This window comes from Carya illinoinensis, chromosome 1 (assembly GCF_018687715.1).
Source record: "Carya illinoinensis cultivar Pawnee chromosome 1, C.illinoinensisPawnee_v1, whole genome shotgun sequence".
In the NCBI taxonomy this organism is placed as follows: Eukaryota; Viridiplantae; Streptophyta; class Magnoliopsida; order Fagales; family Juglandaceae; genus Carya; species Carya illinoinensis.
The window spans coordinates 10,376,850-10,394,278 of NC_056752.1; the positions used below are offsets into that span (position 1 = coordinate 10,376,850).

The 17,429-nt window shown below is 35.7% G+C and overlaps 1 protein-coding gene and 2 long non-coding RNA genes across 3 annotated transcripts; 2 read left to right on the forward strand and 1 right to left on the reverse strand.

The window, feature by feature from the left end:
- The first annotated feature begins 1,335 nt into the window (after positions 1–1,335).
- LOC122310143 lies at positions 1,336–3,094 on the forward strand. The gene is made up of 2 exons (XR_006242597.1): positions 1,336–1,565; positions 1,799–3,094. It is a non-coding gene; the product is annotated as an uncharacterized LOC122310143 (long non-coding RNA).
- A 3,280-nt stretch (positions 3,095–6,374) lies between these two features.
- On the forward strand, positions 6,375–16,188 carry LOC122310132 (aquaporin PIP1-1). Its single transcript, XM_043124017.1, has 4 exons — positions 6,375–6,916; positions 7,529–7,824; positions 15,452–15,592; positions 15,882–16,188. Exons 1-4 carry the CDS (start codon positions 6,592–6,594, stop codon positions 15,975–15,977), a joined length of 858 nt encoding a protein of 285 aa, XP_042979951.1. The 5' UTR covers positions 6,375–6,591; the 3' UTR covers positions 15,978–16,188.
- On the reverse strand, positions 16,030–16,841 carry LOC122310139. The gene is made up of 2 exons (XR_006242596.1): positions 16,555–16,841; positions 16,030–16,409 (listed from the first exon to the last, which is right to left on the reverse strand). It is a non-coding gene; the product is annotated as an uncharacterized LOC122310139 (long non-coding RNA).
- Between the last annotated feature and the right edge of the window lie 588 nt (positions 16,842–17,429).

Here is a 17,429-nt window from a genome sequence, read left to right on the forward strand (position 1 = left end):
CGTTTGCAACGCCGCTTGTTTTCTAAAATTGCCATATAGCGCTGTAAGTATTTTTCAAACCCTATTTTCAGATTTAAATATATATTGCTCTTTCAATTATTTAATTTGCTGGTTGGTTGATTCCGGACTGAGTCCGAGGAGTTCGGGGGTCGGATGGATGGAGGACGGAGTTGCTTGATTTATTGTTTTATGATTGGTTGTTTGTTTTGTGCGTTGATAATTGCATTTGCATGGCGCATGCATGTGTATTTATTTTATTTGAGAAACCTTGTTTTGCTGGCGTGATTGGATTTTCGGGTGTGTGTGTCTCACGAGCCCAAGCCGGGATGGATTATTATCTCGGTGGAGCTCCTCTGGTCACTCGGGAGTGGATAATACTGAGTGACGTCCCCTGAGTTGTCGCTGGGCGACGACGGGAGCGGGGCTAGAGGATGGCCCGGCCAGGTACGCGCAGGGCGCGAGTCTGGGCATCGCTCTACTCACCGACTCCGTGGCCCTTCGCTGGCGAGGGCTAGAGGATGGCCTGGCCAGGTACGCGCGGGGCGCGAGTCTGGGCATCGCTCATTTAGGTGTCACATGCGCGGTCCTTACCTGCGGTGTGGCACATAGCCAGGGTGTGCGGATGATCCCTAGGGGAGATCATGGTGCATGCATAACCGGTGTGTTTTTATAGTTTTCGGATGCGGGCCATTTTCTGGGAAAATGGCTAGTTTGGTTTTGAGGCTTTTGATCCATTTTCTGGGAAAATGGTGGTTTGGGCCATTATCTGGGATAATGGCGAGGCGTGGTTTTTAAGAATATGTTTTTAATGGGCCAAATGGGTTTTTGGCGTGCGTGGTAAAAATGTGGTTTTGCGGGGCATGTGCATTGGTTTTCTTGCATCCATGTTATTTGAGTTCTATGTGTTTTTATCTGGTAGTGTTTGGGTTTTACTTACCTGCGGTACCATTTTTGGTTCCGTAGCTTTTGGTGCAGGAGATGAGGATGAGGAGGAGGAGGCTGAGCCCGAGGATGCGGCTCCGCCGGGTTGCTGATGTTATGCTTTTCTTTATGGTTTTAAAACTGTATTTGTGTTTTGTAATATTTTATTATGTATGCTTTAATCAGCTTGTATTATGTTAAGAAAAATTCTGGTACTTAGCTATGACTTTCGTTATCCGCTGCGTGTTTCTCTGTACACATATGTTGCCTTGCACACACTCGGCACACGTCGTTAGGGTGGTGACCCGTGATGTCATCATCCGGACGTCTCGATTTCTCCATGTTCGGGCGTGGGGATTTGGGGGCGTCACACTTTATATCCAAACATAACCTTGATATCGGTCAAAACCGATCACCCGATAAAAAGAACCAGCACCCATTACTCAAAGCTATTCTTCTCAAGCCCTAACCTCTCTCCAAACACATAATCTCTTAACATCTCCTTAGCGTAGAGAGCCATGTCTGATAGAGAGGAGCATCACTTTGAGTCCAAGACAGACGTCGAAGCTTCCAAAACTTATCCTCAGCAAGCCAGTACCATCCATAAGAACGGTTACATTGTCATCAAGGGCAAACCTTGCAAGGTTCCTTTTTTCTATTTACCATTCCACATCCTCTTAGATCTGAATAGTTTTTCTCAATAATTTCTATCATCGATTTATTTCTCCTTTTCAAATTCCCAAGATTCTATGTTACTTTATTTTTTTGAATCTATAAACAACTGATTCCTGAGTGTTCAACTGGTTTTGATGTTATAAATTTATTGATTCTTTTTCATTTTTTAACAAAAATTAATTATCTGTTTCTAATTTGTTAGAGATCGTGATAGTTACCTGCTTCTTTATCATCCTCATCATCCTACCCCACCGGCTGGTCTTCCTCACTCTGCTTTTCAAAACCCTAAGATTCATCAGGGCCAAGATCTTAATTTGTCATATCCACTTGGTGATCAGGATTGCACCAGCATATCTAAATATGTAGAGTTACCTTTTAATACTGACAACAAAACCCACCCTTAAAACCCTAGCTCATCCTCTAATACTTCAAACCAACTCTCAGCCATGGAACTGCTCAAGATTGGGATCACTTCAAGAGGATTTAGTTCTTTCACGCCCATAATGGTATCAAAATCAAGCACGATATATTCAAGTACTGGGTTTTCTTGCAAGAGTTCAAGCCAAGTACTTTGAATTTTTCTCTCAAGGGGTTTGAAAGTGGCTATGGGAAGAATACTCTTCATTAAGGGGTGCAGGAGAGTGGTATTGGTGTGAGGCTTTTGTTTCCTATTGAGGATTTGAAATAGATCCCAACAACAAGAATAATTCTAATAGTTATTTGAATGGAATGATGGGAAGAGGATCATGATAAATAAGGGCCAGAAGATCAGAAATATTGGATGAACAATTGAGGAGTTGGTGTTTCAATTTGTTTTCTTCCATTCCATGGGTGACTTGTTTTTAATTTTAATTTTTTTTGGAGTTAATCAAAACCAAGATTATAGTGTACTACATGGGTTTCTTTCTTTTTCTCTTATTATTATTATTATTACTATTATTATTATTTGAATCAATTTCCCCCTTTCTTTTCTTTGTCCTCTGTACTTAATTATATCTCGTCTTTCTTTGCTCTAAGATCGATGTCATAGTTATTGACAATTTTTAACCTGATCCGAATAGATCGAGTCAGGTCAGGTTAGTTTCATCTTGTCTTAGCTGGGGTTGGGTGAGGTTCGACCCAAAAAAAGTCTTGGGCTGGCAGGGTTGTAGGCCTATTGTTGATAGCCCAAACAATGTAGCCGATAGTCCTCTACTGCAGGATATCTCTCTGTTTAGTTGTTGAAAAAAAAAAAAAAATTATTTTCTATTTAGTTGTTGAGAGGGAAGATCGCAAATCTGTCTGGTTGTTGATAAAAGAAAAGAAAATAGAAGGAATATGAAAGAAAGAGAGATCGAGACACGTCAACTGTTTGGTGCCAATAAGGGAAGGAAATGGTGACGACGTCAGTTGTTTCTTGAGGTTGAGGATGGCACTAGGTATTTGCTGAGGATGGCAACCTGGGTTTGCAACAGAAGAGGAAGAAAAAGGGAGAATGACGCGGAGAGAGAAAAAAATAGAACAAATTGAACTGACATGATACAATATCACATCTCTCTTTATGTACCAAGCGGCCATCTTCGTTCAGCTTTGCTACATACAGTCGTCATATGCAGTCAGCGTACAGTCGGCTGTACGGAATGAATAATTATTTTTTTTTATATTCAATAGGACTTACATGAATTATAAAAAGTTATAAAAACAATTTTTTTTCATGTAAATCTTGTATTAATTTTTTTTTACAGTCGATTGCACGCTGATTGTATCTCCCGACTGCAAAAAGAATTTCTCACGTTCAATTCGTTTCAAGCTCTCGTATTTCATGCATGCCTATCATGCTATCATTGGTGGGACGTTGATCGGCTGTGCCTGCCAGCTAGGCAAGTGAAGAAAACATGCTAGCCTAATTGCATCAGGGGCAACCACGTGGACTTAGTGATATTTTGAAGGTTTATGTAAACTAACAATGATAGAGAAATATCAAATACTATTTATAATTATAGGAAATACACGTTTCGTACAATTATTTAAAATATAATAATTCTATTTAAATATTTTTATACCAAATAACATCCACATGATATATTATACTATTTGTGTGGTAAAATTTAATATAAAAGATAAATTTTAAAATCTAAATATTACAAATTAAATTATGTCATAAAGATTATGTGTGGTGTATAAACTTTCAAATAACGTTAAAATAAAAATAAGAAGCATGGATATAGGATTGCACAAATAATTTTATAAGATAATATTGTAGGTAGTTAAAATTTGAAAAGATTGAAATTATGTTTAGATATTGAGTTGAGATAAAAGTTAAAAATTAAATAAATTATTATAAAAATATTATTTTTTAATATTATTAATATTTTAATATTTTTAAAAAATTAAATTATTTATTATATTTTATATAAAAATTAAAAAAAATTATAATAATTAAATAAGGTAAATTAAATAACCAAACTGACCCGAGAGGAGGATTGGTGCATGTGAGCATATGATTGGAGTGTCCTGTAAATGAGAAAAGGGACCCCAGAAAATACATGTTAGGAGGGGCGCAAGAACAGAAGAGTACAGCAGCACTGATTAGGTTTACAGTGGAGAATTAGGTCCCTTTAATTATAATATATAGTGAGGGTCTAGCGACTCTAGCCGGCAAGGTCCCTCACCCCACTTATATTGTCGACACAATTTTTTTTTTTGTTTTTAAAGCAATTTATTTTAAATTATATAATTTAGATTAGATGAGATAAAATATTTTATTAAAAGTTAAATAAAATATTATTATAATAATTTTTTTAATATTAATTTTATTTTAAAATTTTAAAAATATAAAATTATTTATATATTTTATGTAAAAATTTAAAAAAATTATAATTATTATATGAGATGACATGACATGACATTTCAAGATAAATTAATTTTGTGTAACCAAATTAACATTTAATAAATATAAAATATTACCATTTCAAGCGTGTTTAGTAAGGATAATTCATCTGTTTTATAGTTTGGACAAGTCTAATATCAAGAAAACATCATAGATATAATTTTTTAAAAAAATTTATTTTAAATTGAGAGTATTTTATAAAGTAATTTTACTTATATAAATATTTTTATCAAAATAATTTGAATTAATCAAAATTATAAGTAATGTAATATATAATCATAAAGTGCGTAAATGTCATATAATTATTTTATAAAAAAATAAGATTTATTATTAAAAAATATTTTTTCATGTAGATATAATATTTATTTTTAAAAAGATTATGTAACACTTACCTATTTTATAAATAAAAATATTATTTTTCTTAAATCATATAGAGAATATTTTTCATGAAAACTACAGTTACAATCTTAGAAGGTGTGACCCGCATGATCTTGCGTGATGCTTACTTCTCTCTTTTTCACTTTCTCAGCGGCTTTAAACCTTCCTCCCCACTTTTCAATAAATTTTAGTAATGATACACATAATTTTTTTTCATAGATTTTTATACAATTATATTTTAATATGAAGAATTTTTATGAAATAATATTATTTTTATAGATTATTTTAAAACATAATTATATGGCAAGTCTTGCAAAAAATAAAAATTATGTATATCATTTTCTACAACAAAGATACGGATTAGATTTCCTATAATTATAATAAATGTATCTTACTGTAATTAATTGTTATTATTAAATATTAACATACTATTATATATATATATATATATATGAAAAAGAGTAACGGTACAGTTTTATTTAAAGACTGTAATATAAATCTAGATAATTTTATTTTTAAAATTATAAAAATATTTTTCATAAATTTGATATTTTTTTTAAGATTTTGTTACATACAAGCGTAATTACGTATTAATCTGTGTATCAATATGGATTTATTCATATTTAAAATTTAAATCAATATTGTTTTTAATAAAATTTATTTTTTAACTAATCACATTATATTAATGTATAGATTAGTGCACAATTATATTTGTAATTATATATATATTTTTATTTAATAAAAGACTAATATATACATGCAAATAGAATTAAAAAAAAAACCATTATCGTCTCCGTAATGGAGCCCACATGATTGCAGCAAAGCTGATGAAAACGGGCTTCCGTTGCACAGTTTTGCCTCGTAACCAGGGAAAGGACTGTCTGGCAATACAGCTGTCGTTTTGTTCCTTTTTGTGGACCTTTGTCCCCCATCTGGCCATCTCCCACGTTCTTCCATTCTGATTGGATAAAACAGCAAACGCTCTAATCCTCTAATCATCATTTTAATACTCAAATTAATCCGTTATTTCCATGCTAATCTTTAAGACTTTAACCGTTCAGTAGTTAATTTACCATTAGTTCTTGTATGGACAGTAATACCCCTTCTTTCAGCATACATAATCAGGCTGTTTGTGTTACAATGGGGGGTATTATGGTCACACAAAAATGGATGGGCGTGGAGGGAGGAGGCACTCGGGAGTAGCGAAAAGTAGGATTAAAAATGGTCTGGAAAAAGATAAGAACAGCCAAAGCAACCTGATTCCTTCCTGATGTGACGGTTCCTATGTCTTTTTATTTTATTTAATCTCAAAGCTGTACCGATGCCAGCCTTTCACTACTCCATCTTTTTCCACTTTCCAAAAGCATCTCCAAAATTCTTAATTAAAACCGATTGTCATTGAAATTAAACATGAACTGCACTATCTTTTGCTTAATATTAAATTTTTTCCTACTTTGCTACAGTTAAACTTCTGAAAATAAACCTCATTTTTCACATTTTACGTTTGATTGCATGAAGAGAGCAATAAAACTCTTTGTACAGAATGTTACTGTGAAGCCAATGATATATGAAGCTTTTTTAGTATATGAAGACTGGTCAGTAACTTACTAACTTGTCTCCCCTATAAATCATTGCACCCACTTCTGCCATAAAGCTAACCTTCAGGCCCCAAGACTTTCAGTTTACAATCCGAGAGAGAGAGAGAGATACCAGAGATTGTGTGTGTAGCTAGAAGCTAAGAAAAGACAATGGAGGGGAAAGAAGAGGACGTGAAACTAGGAGCGAACAAGTTCTCAGAGAGGCAACCCATAGGGACATCGGCACAGACGGACAAGAACTACAAGGAGCCACCGCCAGCACCATTGTTTGAGCCAGGGGAGCTCCAGTCCTGGTCCTTCTGGAGGGCTGGCATTGCCGAGTTCATCGCCACCTTCCTATTCCTCTACATCACTGTTCTTACTGTCATGGGTGTCGCCACCTCTCCCAAGTGTGCCTCTGTTGGTGTTCAGGGCATTGCTTGGGCCTTTGGGGGCATGATCTTCGCCCTTGTTTACTGCACTGCTGGTATCTCAGGTTATACCTCTCTCTCTCTCTCTCTCTCTCTCTCTCTCTCTATGTTGCTTTGAAGTTTCAGGGTGAATGATGAAGGAAAGAAACGGTTTTTTCTTTGTGACATGCTTAAAGATGGTTATTTTCTAAAGCTGTTTTTTATTTATTTTTTCTAAAATCAATCTCTTTCTTGCTCTTATGTCTGTAGACAAAGATGGAGAGCTAATGACTTTGTAGTGGTTTTTTCATTTTTTGTTTGCTGGGAAAAAAAAGGCTAAAACAGGTAAGTTTTAGGTGGGATCTTTTCAAATCGGTGACTTCATCCCTTTCCTTTTTCAATCTTCTGTCGGGTTTGTGAGAGATATGAGGAGAGTAATTTGCACCTTATTACTGGACTTTCGGAAATTTTTACTTGAATGCTTCTTTAGTGTATGTTTGGGCTATAAGAAAATTTGAGCAATAAGGAATCAAACTCTTTTATTCTTATGTTCTCTTAAACAAATTCCCAAGATTTGCCATTTTCTTAATTATTTTCCCCAAGACATTTCCTTATTCACGGTACGCGTTATTTTTTCGATGGGGGTTCTTTTCACCCTTCCCTCACGGTACGCGTTATTTTGTTTATGTTTGGCACAGGTGGACACATAAACCCGGCTGTGACATTCGGTCTCTTCCTTGCGAGAAAGCTTTCCCTGACAAGAGCACTATTCTACATCGTGATGCAATGCCTGGGTGCAATCTGCGGTGCAGGTGTTGTAAAGGGGTTCCAGAAAACACAGTACGAACTTCAGGGTGGTGGAGCCAATGTAGTGAAACCAGGTTACACCAAGGGTGATGGCCTTGGAGCTGAGATTGTTGGCACTTTCGTTCTCGTTTACACCGTTTTCTCTGCAACTGATGCTAAGAGGAATGCTAGAGACTCCCATGTCCCTGTAAGTATTATTCTCTTCCTCTTTCTCTCCTCTCTCTGTTTTTTTTTCTTCTTTTTCTATGTTTTATTTGTAACTCTGTCTATGGCTATGCACGCGTTTGTCTGTTAGTCCCTTAATTGTTTGTAGTTATCTATTTATTACTTTTACAACAAGCATGTAAGGAAGAGAAAACATAAATAAATCAATGGCTTGGTTGGCTTATTTACATGGTTTGGCATGTGGATTACATCCATAGGAGAAAGCCAACTTTAGTAATGAGAAAAACTCGAACCCTTGCCCATGACGTCAATATACTTAAAGCCTGTCACAAGTTACAACAATATGGCAAGAGAACCTTTTGTTTGGACTCGGTCTCTTTGCCATGAAAAAGAATAAATTGAAGAAAATACCTCGCGACTATAATCTTTTGCTAGAGTGAGCCTAGTGTTGTGTGGATTCCCTCTATTTGGAGGATAGTCCATGTGGGATCATTAAGCTCACATGGAGATAAGGCTCATCTTAATTAGATTTAAACATAAGTGTACTGTTGTGTATAAAAGAAGAGTGAGTGAAGAAGTTAAAAAAAAAGAAAAAAAAAGAGAGAGAGCCGTGTGAGAGAAGGAGAGAAAGTGGCTGTCAAAAACAGAGCAGTCACTTGTATAGTTTCCATAAAACGTTCCGATCGGCATCTTTTTTGGTCCGATCGAGTTGAAATTTTGCAAGCACGTTCATGACTCAAGACTCTACAATCTGAACGGTGGAGACCAGATTTGGAGCAATTGTTCTAGTGTTCGAAACTGTGAATGGTACCGCATCTCTTTGGAGTTATCTCTTTTATCATGCTGTTTGGTTGCCAAGAAAGTGTTTTGTTGAGATTATTGTTGATTGCATGTCTCTAGTGTTATCTAGAGAGAACCTTTGGGCACACAGATCATTGTTGCCTGTGGAAGGTTTAATTGAACTAGGTCATGTGGTTTTCTCTTTGCATTGAAGGGTTTTACATGTAAAAATTCTTGGCTCTTTGTATGTATGTGATTTTGCTTTAGATTATTCTTTTCTAAATTACTTTCTAACATATTCACATAAAGTGCGATAGATTTTTTATTTCATTTTTATTTTTGGATTGGTAATCAAGAAATTTTATTCATAATAATAGGCAAAACCCAAGTACATAGGGAGTATACTTGAGAGATATCTAGCTAGAGTTTACAATTAAAAGGAGAAAGTCATGGACATTTAATCCGTTACAGACAATGGCCCCCACCCAAGAGAGCAATGTTTTAAAGAAAAAAACTTTCAGCTCCCCTATCATTCTCTCATGGTTTTCGAAACTTCTATCATTTCACTCTCGCCAAATACACCAACACATACATATGGGAACCATTTTCCCTATTGCTACAACTTGTGAATCTCCTCGTAGGCCTCTCCAGCATGATAGAAAGTCCACCAATCTACGGGGCATGACGCATGATACTCCAATGCTTGTAAAAAAATCAGCCCACATGGTCTTGGCCACCTCACAATGTAGAAACAGATGGTCAACTAATTCCCCATCTTTCTTACACATGTATGTTATAATCGAGTTGAGCCGAGTCGGTCTTAGGTTTGCTGAGTGCGGCTCGACTCAAAATACTCGAGCTCGAGCTCGAGCTCGTCTCACAAATGAGTTCAAGTTGAGCCTTGAATTGTTTATTTTTTTTTTATTTTTTGAATAAAATTTAATAATTAATAGATTAAATAAAAAAATAAAATCTAATTTTGAATTTATAGAACTAACAAGTAGAACCTCTATTGAATTATAAAATTTTAAAAACTTTATAAATAATAATATCTAACTAGTTGATATTTATCTCAAATAAAAATATATTATATGCTTACATATATTATTAATACATATACTTAATATGATAGCATATATCTATTTCATATATATTTGTCATGTATTAGTACATGAAATTATTAAATTTTATCTACTAATTATTATACAAATTATAAAATATATATATGAAGTATATTCACTATATATACATAAGTAATTGGATTACATATTATATATTTGATTATAAAAGTTGTATGCTTATAGTATTAGCTAATACATATATATATGTATATATAGATAGGTGTATGTATATATTTATCAATATATATGAATGAATTTTAATCGAGTCGAGCTAACGAGTCGACTCGAGCATAAATGAGCAGGCCTTAGTGAGCCTTAATTGAGTCGAGTCGAGTTTTGTCAAGTATGTGTCATTTATAAATTGAGCGGGTATCTGCTTTCACAAACAAGGTTTTTTTTTTTTTGTTGGTCGATTCGAGTTTAATCGAGCGAGTTCCAAGCGGGCTATTGAACAGACTGGTTAATTTACAGTCCTATAAACATACATGCAACACCAATCCACCTCCATTAACCGATGTCTCTTTAGATTATTTGTGGTGAGAATTTTTTCCAATGTTGCTGTCCACACAAAAAACGCTGCTTTTGAATGAACTTTTGTCTGCTAGATGCTCTTCCATGGGAAAGTGGGCATGCCTGGGCTTGATAAAACAAAGTGAGAGAATTATTCTTACTGTTTGGTAATTGATTTGGTTATTCCAATTTGCTGTTCGGATTTCTCCCAATAAAGTGGTATCAAAGACAGGTTATAGTCATTCAATACTTTGTATTGAATAATGAAAGCTAATTTGATTACAAGGGTTACTCTGAATGGTTCTAATTATCACAATTGGAAAGGAGAAATCTGAACAGCAACTTGGAATAAATAAATCAATTACTAAACAGCGGAAATATTTCTCTCCCACTTTATGTGAATCTGTTAGGAAGTAATTTAGTAGAGAATAATCTAAAGTAAAGTGTCACACACATAAAGTGTCAAGAATTTTTACTTGGAAAATCCTTCAATGCAAAGGGAAAAACCATAGGACTTAGTCTAGCTAAACCTTTCACTATCAACAATGATATGTGTATCCAAAGGTTTTCTCTAGATACCTCTAGAGGCATGCAATCAATAATAGTCTTAGGAAAACATCCTTGGCAATCAAATAGTGTGATAGAAGAGATATCGCCAAAGAGATGTGGTAAGTAGTTCATAGTTTCGAACACCAGAACAATTGCTCCAAATTTGATCTCGACCGTTTAGATTGTAGAGCGTTGAGTTATGAACGTGCTTGCAAAATTTCAGTTCAATCAGACCACAAACGATGCCGATCGAGATATTTTATGGAAACTATATAGGCTGCTCTGTTTTTGACAGCCTCTTTATCTCATACGGCTCTCTCTCTCTCTCTCTCTCTTCACTCACTCACCTTTTATACATAGTAGCACACTTTAGTTTAAATCTAATTAAGATGGACCCAATCTCCATGTGGGCTTAATGATCCCACATGGGCCATCCTCCATATAGGAGGAAACCCACACAACAAATCTCCCCATTCTCGACTATGTGGGGGTGACTCACCATACTTGCTTTTGCTCTGCATACTTGAGTTTTTGCATAGGTAGTGGTTTCTTCATCATATCTGACCCATTCTCATCAGTATGAATTTTTTTAATTTGTAACGACTTCATATCTAATGCATTACGAATCCAGTGATACCTTACATCAATATGCTTGGATCTTGAATAAAAGGTTGAGTTCTTGCTGAGATGGATGACACTTTGATTGTCACAATAGAAAATATACTTCTCTTGTGTCTGACCTAATTCTTCTAAGAACTTCTTCATCCATATCAACTCTTTGCTTGCTTCAGTTATGGCAATATATTCAGCTTCTGTGGTAGACAAAGCAACACATTTCTATAGTTTGGATTGCCATGACACAGCTCCCCCTGAATAAGTAATCAAATACGCTGAAGTGGACTTTCTGGAATCAATGTCACCAGCCATATCTGCATCTGTAAACCCTTCAAGTATAGGTTTACCATTTCCAAAACACAAACATACCTTGGAAGTACCTCTGAGGTATCTCAAAATTTACTTAACTGCATTCCAATGCTCTTTTTTCTGTATTTGAGAGAAAAGGCTGACTACTCCAACTGCATGAGCTATATTTAGCCTCGTTCATACCATTGCGTACATTAAGATACCCACTGCTGAGGCATATGGAATTCTTTCCATATCTTCTTTCTCTCTATTTGTGGAAGGATTTTGCTTTGCTTCGTGCTCAACTTAAAATGAGTAGTAAGAGGACAGCTAACTGTCTTAGCTTTATTCATATTGAATCTGTCAAATACTTTTTCAATATATCGCTCTTGTGACATACGCAACTTCTTCTCTTTTCTATCTCGATAATTCGAATATCAAGAATTTGCTTTGCTGGCCCAAAGTCCTTTATGGCAAAGGACCGATTTAATTGCTTCTTCAGATTTTCAATTCTTGAAGAATTCTTACCAACAATCAATATATCATCAACATGAAGCAGTAATATTATGAAATCTTCATCACAAAATTTCTGCACAAATACACAATGGTTAGATGTGGTCTTCTTGTAGTCTTGCTCTTCCATAACTTACTCAAATTTCTTATACCATTGTATGGGCGCCTGCTTTAGACCATATAAACTTTTCTTTAGCCGACACAAACAATCTTCTTTGCCTTTCACCTTGAAACCCTCTGGTTGCTCCATATAAATCTCTTCCTTCAAATTACCATGTAGGAAGGCAGTTTTCACATCCATTTGTTCAATTTCTAAGTCCAGGCTAGCTGCTAAACCAAGAACTATACAGATGGAAGACATCTTCACAATTGGAGAGAAGATTTCATCAAAGTTGATACCTTTTCGTTGACTAAATCCCTTAACAAGTCTAGCTTTGTATTGTGGTTGGGAAGTGTGTTCATCTTGCTTCTGTTCATCTTGCTTCAATCTATAAACCCACATGTCCTTCAAAACTCTTTTGCCTTAGGGCAACTTTACCAGTTCAAAGGTGTGATTGTCATGCAATGACTGCATCTCATCTTGCATGCCATCAACTCACTCTGCTTTATGTTCGTCTTCCATAGTTTCTGCACAACACTCGAGCTCTCCCCTGTCAGTCATTAACACATACTCGTCTGTAAAATACCGAGTGGAAGGATGTTCAATCTCCAATAGACCTCCTAAGTGGAACATCTGGTGGCATCTCTGGTTTTGGCAGCTGATCAAGAATCTCATTCTGTAAGAGAGCATCTGTATCACTTGGACTCTGTTGGGCATTTTGAATAGCATGCTCAACCTGTGCTGGCAAATCTGTCAATGGCACCGGATCTAAATTAACTGAACCATCATTGTAGCGGATCACTATTTTATCTGTCTTCTAAATATCTTGTGTGGTTTGATCTTCAATAAACATCTGGTTTCTTATCAACTGGATCATATAATCTATACCCAAACTCATCTAGACCATAACCTAGAAAGATGCATTGTCAGGTCTTCACATCAAGCTTAGACCTCTCATCCTTTGGAATATGCACAAATGTTTTACTACCAAAGACACGTAAGTGATCATAAATAACATCCTTACTAGTCCAATGTCTGTTTGGTACATCAAACTGAAGTGGAACACATGGTTTCATATTCAGAATATGTACAATTGTACTCAAAGCCTCTCCCCAAAAAGATCTAGGCCATTGTGCCTGTGAAAGCAAACATCTCACTCTCTCAATTAGTGTTCTGTTCATCCTCTTAGCTAAACCATTCAATTGAGAAGTTTTTGGAGGTGTCTTTTGATGCCAAATACCTTGTGTATGCAATAATCATCAAATGGGCCTAAATACTCTTCCCCGTTATCAGTTCGGATGCACTTCAACTTCTTTCTAGTCTGCTTCTCAACTAAGACCTGAAACTGTTTAAACATTTCCAAAACTTGGTCTTTTATTTTCAAGGTTTAGACCCACGACTTTCTTGAATGATCATCTATGAAAGTCACAAAATACAAAAAGCTGCGAAGTGTTCTTGTTTTTATAGGACCACAAACATTTGAATGAACTAGATCAAGTATACCTGACTTTCTTGAAGGATGAGAACTTTTAAAAGAAACTCTATTATGCTTCCCTTCCAAACAGTGAGTACACTTTTTCAAAGATGCACTCTTCATTCCAGACAGAAAGTTTGTTTTAGCCAATATTGCCAAACCTTTCTCACTCTTGTGAGGAAGTATCTTATGCGATAATTGTACTGTGAGCTCATTCTCCATAACATTAATAATGCTATTGGATTATTAATGTTGGAAATGTAGCACAAAATACAGAGAGCCGCCAAGTGTCACATTTTACTGTATGCTGTACTCTTTCAAAGTGTTATGATTCTACTAAGTGATTGAATTAGTGGTAAAGATACTTGGAGGTGCAGAATAAAATTTTATTTTCAGGAAGAAGTTTATTCTACAACTACAAGAAGTATAAGAGAGAGGAAGCTTTTCTTATTTTCATACTACTTATATAAAAATAAAATAAACTTCTTATTTTCGTATGTATATATTCTGCATTTGTTATCTGTGTACTTGGACTGTGACTATTAATCTCATCAATAAAATTCTAGTTTACTGATAAAAAAAATAGAAATCATTTGTTAAATCTAGTTCATGTCATTTTCATATTGATCACTGCTTGTTCTCATGTTGATTTTATGCTGTTCTAAAGTTCTCGTGAATATATGAGTTGTTACTACCATTTCAGAAATTAGCAGAAATTACAGAGTAATAACCGTCGATGGAATTAAGGAGTCCTAGTTTTGTTTCTGGGTTTAATCCCAATCTAATGGAAATGGTTGAGGGGCTCTAGGCTATGGACACAGTGTAAATGCATGCTTTGTTGATCATTTGCATAAAACTTTCTGAATAGACAGTGTTAGGGGTGTACAGGGTGGGATTGAAAGTGAAATTGAAATCAATTGTTGGTGGAAATTGCAATTATGGTGAGTGCTTTGAATGGTTTAAGTTATAACATTCTAGAGTTTTTGAAGCTTGCACTCTTGTATTAAGAGAGTTTCATAGCTACTGAAAAGATCTATGCTCTTGCCTACTTTCTACTCAGATAGAAGTTGCTTCTCAAAAAGTTGGTTAATATAAAATAACTGCTTTGGCTAATCACATCAGTGAGAAAAAGGCCAGGATGACTCAGTCAGACACCTAATAATGCCTCATTTATTTTCTTAATAGGCATGGTAATGTAATTTGGGTGTAGTAATAAAATGATTTTTGTGATAACCTACTTGGAGCTGGGTAGTAACTTGCCACTTGAATTGCTGTTTCTTTGAGCACGGTTTTGGATAGATTTGGTTGACCTTTACTAGGGTTTGGATGGCAGTGAATTTATGATTGACCAATTGTTGAGTATATATACTACAGCCAAACTAGTACATATATAGTGCATGAATATGGGAAAATTGCATGGGCTGTGAGCCTGTGATGATACATCTCCCATTGAAACTAGTCAAGAAAAAACAGAAAGGCTGTGTGGTTTATTGAAACTTGCTTGGGATACGGGAAAATTATGTTTATACAAGATTGTCTAAAACCGTAAAACGTCCCAGGACAGGTGCTCTCATGGAAATTCTTAAATATGGTTTCTTTGTTTGATGCTGTAGTGAGACTAGCTTGGGGTTATGTACTTTCTTGCCTTACAGATATGATGGTTCTGAAACACCTTTCGTTTTTCTTACTTGACCTGCAGATCTTGGCTCCGCTTCCAATTGGGTTTGCAGTGTTTTTGGTGCACTTGGCTACCATCCCCATCACTGGAACTGGCATCAACCCTGCCAGGAGCCTTGGGGCTGCCATCATCTTCAACAAAGACCACGCATGGGATGACCAGGTTAGTAAAGTGTCATGATCCCATTGATTTACTTCTGGATGGGGTGCCAACCGTGCCATCATATAATAACTGAAAAAATAATGATACACATACAACATTTTTTAAAACTATGTTTTAAACAAAGGGCTGTCATATATATATTTTTTAGGATGGTTATGTAAAATATAAAATTTAAATTAAAAACTTCAGTAATTTTAATTTGAAAAGCACAATCATGTGAAATGAATACTAAAATAGTTGTATAAATATTATTATTCTAACTGATCGATTTTTTTGTTGCTTGCTTTAGTGGATCTTTTGGGTGGGACCGTTCATTGGAGCTGCACTTGCTGCCCTTTACCACCAGATAGTCATAAGAGCCATCCCATTCAAGACCAGAGCCTGAGAACTCCGCTTGTGTTTCATATTGATCTTGTGCTTTGTTTAGACCATGTTTGCTGTCTTGTTCTCTCTCTCTCTCTCTCTCTCTCTCTCTCTGTGTATTATTGTTAGGGGTTAGAATTTGATGGGTTGATTATGTGCATAAGGGATGTGAATTTGCAACGTTTTCTGAATGTAGTATTCCTTGAACTTTAATGCATGCCTGTTCTTCACTAGTGCATCCACCATCAATCTATAGAGACTATAGTCTATACCCCAAACGTTTGATCATTCACATGCTCCTGTAGACCTCAAGAAACGGTTACTCAGAAAGTGTGAGAGTCACTGTATACAAACCGAAGTCCAGACCAAAATCGAATCTTCCATTTTCTTCACCTTGATCATGCACATGCAGCATCTTTTTGTCTGAGTTCACATGCAAGAACGAAAAGTCAGCCTGCTATATATTCGTTATCCTGATTTTGGTCACTTTCAATAACATCGATCTGATTGGAGATGATAAAATTTACTGAAGGACAATATTTTCTTGAACTTTGCAGTCAGCTATTTCGTTTAATCTAATCCTGTTCTGCTGTTCATACCAGAAGGCAGAAGGAAACTTCAAACACGATGTTCCCCCACATCAAAATCATCAGAACAATCCAAACGAAACAATGAGCTGCTGCTGCATGTTTCAACCTGCCATGCTCTGACAGAAAAACTGACTTAAGTTTGGCATCATGATGTTCTGTGAAATCTGGCTGCACAAATAGCAACAATATCATTGTCGGCAAGCAACAAGACGAAAAGGACAAAAGAACATTTCATTCGTGATTTCTATAACCCTTAGGCAGGTTCTTTCAGCCTGGAGTATGTATGGTTCATACTACTGGTTTTGGTTTGGACCCAAATCGGTACTCATGCATATAGAAAGTCACCTACATAATTAAATACGAGGGACGGAAGGGGTATGGGTTGTTGAAATATTATGGTGGGGTTGGTGGGCGATGCACCCACCTAACTATAAAAGCCGTGCATGTGGGTAGCCTTTAATTCTTCCCCACCCACAATTTATTGTGCAATACCATTAACCAGTTAAAAAGATTGCCAGCCAAGTCAGACATCACGATACAGCACATAGCACGCTCATCACTTCACCTCCCACGAAAACTATGGTACCTTGCTTTTGACCCGGATTCTTTCTTTCGCTTTCCTTAGAGAGAAATGTTGTTTCTTATTTTACATTTTATAATTTCTAGTTATATTAGTAAATGTCTCAAATTTTAAGTGATTGATTGACTTATAAAACGTGATACACACACACACACACACTGCGAATTAACTAAGTGTTATATCATGTTATCAATTCACTTATCTAATTCAAATATTGATCAACAACATGTAAAGCATATCAAGTACTTAACAATGTGTTATATCATGTATCCCATGCGCCACAATAGACAGTGGAGGTCTTTTG